The sequence below is a fragment of the Paralichthys olivaceus genome, chromosome 15, assembly GCF_024713975.1.
Source record: "Paralichthys olivaceus isolate ysfri-2021 chromosome 15, ASM2471397v2, whole genome shotgun sequence".
NCBI lineage: Eukaryota > Metazoa > Chordata > Actinopteri > Pleuronectiformes > Paralichthyidae > Paralichthys > Paralichthys olivaceus.
The window spans coordinates 23,576,650-23,583,331 of NC_091107.1; the positions used below are offsets into that span (position 1 = coordinate 23,576,650).

Below are 6,682 nucleotides of genomic sequence, written 5' to 3' on the forward strand. Positions count from 1 at the left end.
AGGTAAGAAGAGAAGAAGGGGAGTTCATACTTTAAATTCCATCCAACAGTGGAAAAAGCTAAAATTATTTATAATTGTCAAAGGGAAATTCAAATCCAAATTCAATTCCAACCAGGTTGTCCATTGTGGGCATAGCGGTGGGTTGGCTCTGAAAAAAATCACAAAAATTACTCAATTAAAAGGAAGAAGCTCTTTTAAGATCTAGTGGAGAGCCTGTTTACCCTGCAAACTTTACTCCACCTGGACGATTGGAACAAAATGAAGATACTGGTGCAATTTGTGTAACAAACAGTAGAGAGCAGCGAAACCCAACCGAAGTGTCTAGTCTGCCCAATCCAGAGAAGAAGACGGCAATGACGTGACTGTTAGCATTTTTACGACAGTTCATGTATACATGTGGGCAGCCAGGCTTCTTGCCACCTTTAGAATTCCTCTTCATGAGGCGGGTCATCTTTCCGTATATTAGGGCAGCGCGTAGTTTAAGCCACAGTGTTTTGCAGAGAAGCGTACCATTGAGCACTGTAAACTCATCCACCGCTCCGGAAATAGGATCCGGCATTTGTTACAGATTTGGATTTTACATTCAAGTGTCCAGAAAAACCAGCATGTCCTCCACCGCGATGTCCCAGAGAATGGTATGGGTTGACCTGGAGGCAAGTCACTGGGATGGGTACCGCAGCCGTTCAACATTCTTTTTGACGTTAACTAAGGCTGTACCAATGATATGATTGAAGTGTTGCGTCAATTTATTAATTACTGGCGTGTGTGTAACTAACTGATGTGGAAGACAGAACCAAATGTAACTTAAATTTACAAGCCACAAAAGCGAATTGTAACGAAATGTGTCTACGTTTTGCCTTCCTGCCTTGACATTTGTTTCCAGAAGAAGGCTTACAACATAATCTGTTTTGCATACAGAGTGATATGCTGTCATGCCTTTTAAAAATGTTTAACATATGCTTCTTAACACTCACTTTAACTCCAGTAGAAAATCAAAAGTTTATTTAAATGGAATAGCTTAATATGATTTTAGCTGTACTTAAAAATACATACACAATGTAATGTTTCCTTTAATTTTAAGACACTGCACATGCTGTCAACTACAGTGTCACATTGCTAAACATTATTTGACAGTGCAATGTATATGAGCAGACTTAAAGGTCACATTTTGGTTGGAAGGAACTGCCAACAAGAAATCTGCTATCTGTGTAATTTGTTTTCATTCCTTCATGCTTGCTTCTCAAAATATTTGACATATCTGACATGTATTCAGACATACGCTGTCTGCATGCAAAGATAATAGATGACGACTCAATCTTTGTGTTTATTGTGTGTACTTTTTAGATGACCGGTCTCGACATCGAGAAGGACCAGATCATTGAAATGGCATGCATTATTACAGACTCAGACTTGAACATTTTGGCTGAGGTAACCTAAACCTTAACACCCATGAACTGCCTCTTGTCTTCTAACTGCCTTGTAAATTAAATGTATTTGTTTTCGATTGACAGGGGCCCAACTTGATAATTAACCAGCAGGATGAGTTGCTTGATGGGATGTCAGAGTGGTGTAAAGAGCATCATGGAAAAGTAAGCTTTCTATGTAGTCAGGGGCTTGAAGTAAAGTGGATAGAATATCAGACAGGGGACATATACAGTATTTCACAGTTCTATATGAGTTGCAAATGTTAATCATACCCCAGCATTTGTGTAAAGTGTGTGTATCCCTGTGTGTCAGTGCAAGCCAGAAAAAAAATGTGAGGCCGATTGAATTAATGTGCACTGCTATGAAGAAAGATTTTACCAGATTAATTCAATTCAAGCATTTATTTCAATGGACAGCTTTACAACTAAACTTAAGTGCAACTTCTCTCAGTGGTACAAAGAGACAATAAAAAGAAACAAACAATAAAAACAGTTAAAAGAAATCACAGATCATAAGTAAATGAGTCTAGCACACCAGGATAATATAATATTATTGCACATCACCCATGATACTGCACAGGAAAGTATCAATCATTACATGGTAATCAGTGTTGATGTTGTCATGGTCTCTACAAACAAATCAATGTATGGGGAGTGTAAAAATGTTTGATTCATAGTGAAACAGAACAGAGGACGTCAGCTGAAAGGCGTCCTTTATATGAGGCCCAGGACGCATCTACGTTCACAAAGCAGAAAGAATGTGGCCACATGGGTTCCAGACCACCTCTTAATGTGGTTTAACTGACCGGATCTCAGAAAGTATTGAGAATGCATTTCGATATGTTCCCACCTGTACTTAATGCTGACCACTAATGAGCAGATCATTTAGGATTTATGTTAATACGAGGTCTGAATTGCATCAAAAGGCTGCTATACACAGAAGGATTTTCAACTCGAACAATTTTCAAAATGTTGGAGACTCTCAAAATTCTTTTAGGTGCATTACTGCCCCCTGCTGAACTAGAGTGTGGAACCCTCACATGATTGAACGTGACTTTGTGAACGTTGTGTGTTCTGTTCTGCAGCGAAAAATGACGAAACATTTTTTGGGGATGAAATCATGGCTAAGAAGGCAGAATTGGTTTATACATTTTGCAGCACGAGCTGGAGAGGATTTGGAAATGTATTGTTGTTTTTAGTTGCAGCTGTACAACTACGCAACATCTGGTTGCTGACGCTTCCTGTGGATCTCTATCGGAGCTGATGTTTAACATTTACGATTCGAAATTGGGGAGGCTCCGACTGAATCAGTAGCATGAAGACTATTTTGCAAATCCCTCACACTTCAGGATTATTTGGATACATACTCGGAACTAACTTGGCATATCAGGTCTAAAATCATCAAATGCAGCAGCCCTAAGTTTTAAGTGATGTACACAGCCAGTGTCATTGTGTTGTAGTCAGGACTGACGCAGGCTGTACGGGAGAGTAAAATCACCCTGGAACAAGCAGAGTATGAGTTCCTGTCCTTTGTCCGACAGCACACCCCACCTGGACAGTGTCCACTTGCTGGTGAGTTCTTTTTGGCAGCAGCAGCAGAACTGTGATGTTATTCAACTGGTATGGCTTCTACATTCATGTCCAATGGTTTCTCTCCCTGCAGGTAACTCTGTGCATGCAGACAAGAGGTTTCTGGAAAAGTACATGTCACAGTTTATGTACCACCTTCATTACAGAATCATTGATGTCAGCACTATCAAGGAGCTTTGCAGGCCAGTGTGATTTTTGGGGTTTATTGTGTAAAGTAATGAAAACTTCCTTAGCTTTGACTTTCTACCCTTTTCTGAGTGTTCTGTATTTGTTCAGATGATATTGTATCAGTATGTCTGAAAAAAGCATTTGAATACTTGAATTCACATTTATCTATCGCCTGTCCTCTTTAAGAAGCCTAATGATACGGAAACACTAAATAATAAATACAATATATTTTTTCCAGCCTATTTGGCATGCCTATTGGGGACTTTCCTTGCTCATCTGATTAAGACCCTGTTAGGACTGTCACTTTTCACAAAAATCTAGTTCAACTGACTTTGACATGATTCGGAATTTGTTCTAATGTATTCATACTACTTCAGACACTCTAATGCACTTGCACTTCTAGAGTGTATATTTATAGTATATTTGGTTTTCAAACAGGTAAATACAGTTCAAATATCAAAACCCAACCCCACCACATTCGAATGAATCCTCAAATTTCAAGTAAAAAGTGACAACGCCAGGCCTTGTTTGAGTTTGACCATTGAGTCTCATGGTCCATTGGTTTAAGTATCAAAGGCTCACTGTAATATTGCATCGCAGGTAGGTTTTCTGATTATACCAACACTCAGAGATTAGTGTTTGTGCTTGTTAGTACATTAGGAAATGGAAAAATTGTATGGCACCCTCTGCATGACAAGTTAAATGCAGAAAATTAATATGGGATTGGTTTTGGCCCGGGCATTTACAGACGGTGGTTTCCAGAGGAATACAGGATGGCACCTGAAAAGAAAGCCACCCACAGGTAAATGATTAGAAAAATCTTCAATAAACTGTCACATTTAATTAAACTATAATGATAGGTTCATATTGTTGCAGCATCTGCAAAGATGAGTCAAGAAGAGATGTTTTTTTTCCTCCAGACACCCTTCTTTTTTATGCCTCCGCCATGGCGACAGCCAGTGACGGGAGGGATTATGTTTTCAGATTTTGGTTGCCAAAAGGTCAAGGTCACAGTCAAGTATGTTTATGTTTTTCTTGAATGTGATATCTTAACATCAGCTTGAGGGAGTGTCTTTTAATTTGGTACAATACATTCACTTGGACTCAAATTCAATTATTTGATTTTGGTGCCTAGAGGTCAAAGGTCAAGGTCACAGTTAACTCACGTCCCTGTAAATGTGATGTATTTGAACTGCCGGTAGGAAATTTGATTAAATCTGGTACAATTCGCTTGGACTTACTGATAAACTGATTTGATTTCGGTGGTCAAAGGTAAAGGTCACAAAAAACATGTTCTTGACACCTTTTGAATGTGATATCTTAAGACTGCATGAGGGAATTTCTTCAACTTTTGATCAGTTTAAATCTGGACTGAGATAAATTGATTACGGTTCAGTGGTCCAAGTGACCTTATATGAATCTTTGGGAAAAAGTATGTAGAAATATTTACACATGAAACCGCACTTGTTGGATACATACAACTGCAGTGTGGTACGTTTACGTTGTTTTTTTGGTTTATTATTTTAGTATTTAGCATCATCCATTAGCTAAACTGCCTATTCTTTGAGGGTAACAGTGGGATGAAATGCCAATCTTAGCTGACATCGAGTGAGAGGCAGTGCCCACCAGAAACCTTGGATGAGGGTGAGCTGCTGCCTTAGGTGAAATAATTAAGGTATCTCAAGGTCTTGTATCTGAGCACAATAGGGATGGGACAGGAAATGGATGGGAGCATCGTCAGACTACATTTAATTGTAAAAAAATTGTGATCGCGATTCACACCCATATGAAATTAATTTCTCATTCATGATTCTGCTGCATTTTAATTAGGAACTTCAGCTGCATTCTGAATCCTGAGGAAAACACAGTTAAAGGTGGTGAGAGTCAGATCTGGTATTGACATCTGGCCCAGAATGTGTCTCTTGTACGATATGCGGCTGTGGCTCAGGTGATGGAGCTGGTTGTCCACAAACAAGAGAGCGTATTGAAGTCTTGGGCAAGACAGTGATGTATGATAGAGAAAAGATTCTTTGTTTGTTTAAACAAAAAAGTCTGAAAAAACTGCACAAATAGAATAAACACAGGTGGTCAATGCTGAAGCAATAAGCGGCTCCATAAACGGTAATGAATGTTTACAAGGAATGGTAATTTTACAGTTTAACAACATAATAACTTTCAACCTGTCTGCTGAGGTATCTTGCCTAATCAGACTTATTCTTTAGTAAAATTAGCATGATTAATAATTAACTGGGTAAGTACATTGTGATCATAACCAAGAGATCTGAAAACCTGCAAAAAGAGTTGAAATTACTCAAAATTACCCTTTAATTTTAATTTTCTGAAGAAGGTTCAGAAGAACATGCATGACAAAAGCAATTCATTCACATTTCCTTTTTTTCTCCTTTAGGGCCTTGAATGACATTCGGGAGAGCATTAAAGAGCTGCAGTACTACAGAGCCAACATCTTCAAAGCAACAACACAGGAGAAGAAGAGCAAAGTTGTTGAAAATGGTGACAGCAACAAGAATTAGCACATATGGAAGTGACAGTATTCAGAGTTGTGTTGCTGCATTTCCTAAAGAAACCCATTTAATCATTTATTTTAGTCTGTATTCATATTTAGATGCCCATTGATCCTTTGTTCAAGTATCATTCAAAAGGTAAACTCAGAGGTTTCATCAAAGGGAGCAAGATTCTAGTACCAGTTAATACAATTTTTTCAACAACAAAAAAATATTTAAAGTAGTAATATTTGAAAATGACATTTTTTTTCTTTGCAGTTTTTTTTTTAACTTCTCAACATCTGTAATCTTGGCTTCACTAAGTGTTCCTTGTTTCTAAAATGAAACCAATAAACTCCTGAGAAAACAATCCTCCCCCCATGTGACACCTTTATCAACAAAATTCCACACATACTAAATACAACAGTATGTGGTATATTAAAGTGTAACTGCTTCTTTTTTTCTTTTTTCTTAAATCATTCTCTTAAATCAAACCTTTTGGCCAGGCCTGAAATGAAATAGTATTTTGTGTGACCTGTTCTTTTTCTTTAGTTAGTAGTGTAGTAGTCTGTAGTATTTGTAGCAACTCATAATGTAATAACTTAAATGTAATAAAATCATGAGCGCATAATGTAATAACGTCTATTACGCATAATGTAACAATGGCTTATAGTGTGAGAAAAGTGCATTATCACCATGTTTACCGTTGCCATTCTTGTAATTTTCTGTCTGTATGTAATCAGAATCACACAATTTCTGCAAAACGTGGTGGAGCATTAAGTCCAAGGTATAACGGCCATACCTGCACACTGACTACAAGAATTCACTTATGGGGAGAGGTCTGTGTTTTGTCTATGATTTGTACATAGGTGGCACTACAGTAATAGGGTGGATTAGGGAAGAGCATTTTCTTTGTTTGCTATTGCTACAATAAATGCAGGAAACAATAACTTTTATAATAAAAACACATTTAAGATAGTTCTTTTTTGAATAAGTAAG

At 37.7% G+C, this 6,682-nt stretch overlaps 1 protein-coding gene across 2 annotated transcripts; it reads left to right on the forward strand.

The window, feature by feature from the left end:
• Positions 1 to 337: 337 nt before the first annotated feature.
• On the forward strand, positions 338 to 6,053 carry smfn (small fragment nuclease). Of its 2 annotated transcripts, none has more exons than XM_020106839.2 (7): positions 338 to 653; positions 1,345 to 1,428; positions 1,512 to 1,589; positions 2,885 to 2,996; positions 3,088 to 3,196; positions 3,931 to 3,984; positions 5,590 to 6,053. In XM_020106839.2, exons 1-7 carry the CDS (start codon positions 387 to 389, stop codon positions 5,711 to 5,713), a joined length of 828 nt encoding a protein of 275 aa, XP_019962398.1. In that variant the 5' UTR covers positions 338 to 386; the 3' UTR covers positions 5,714 to 6,053. The 2 variants fall into 2 exon arrangements, with proteins under 2 accessions (XP_019962398.1, XP_019962399.1); XM_020106840.2 differs by having other exon boundaries at positions 351 to 635.
• The last annotated feature ends 629 nt before the right edge of the window (positions 6,054 to 6,682 follow it).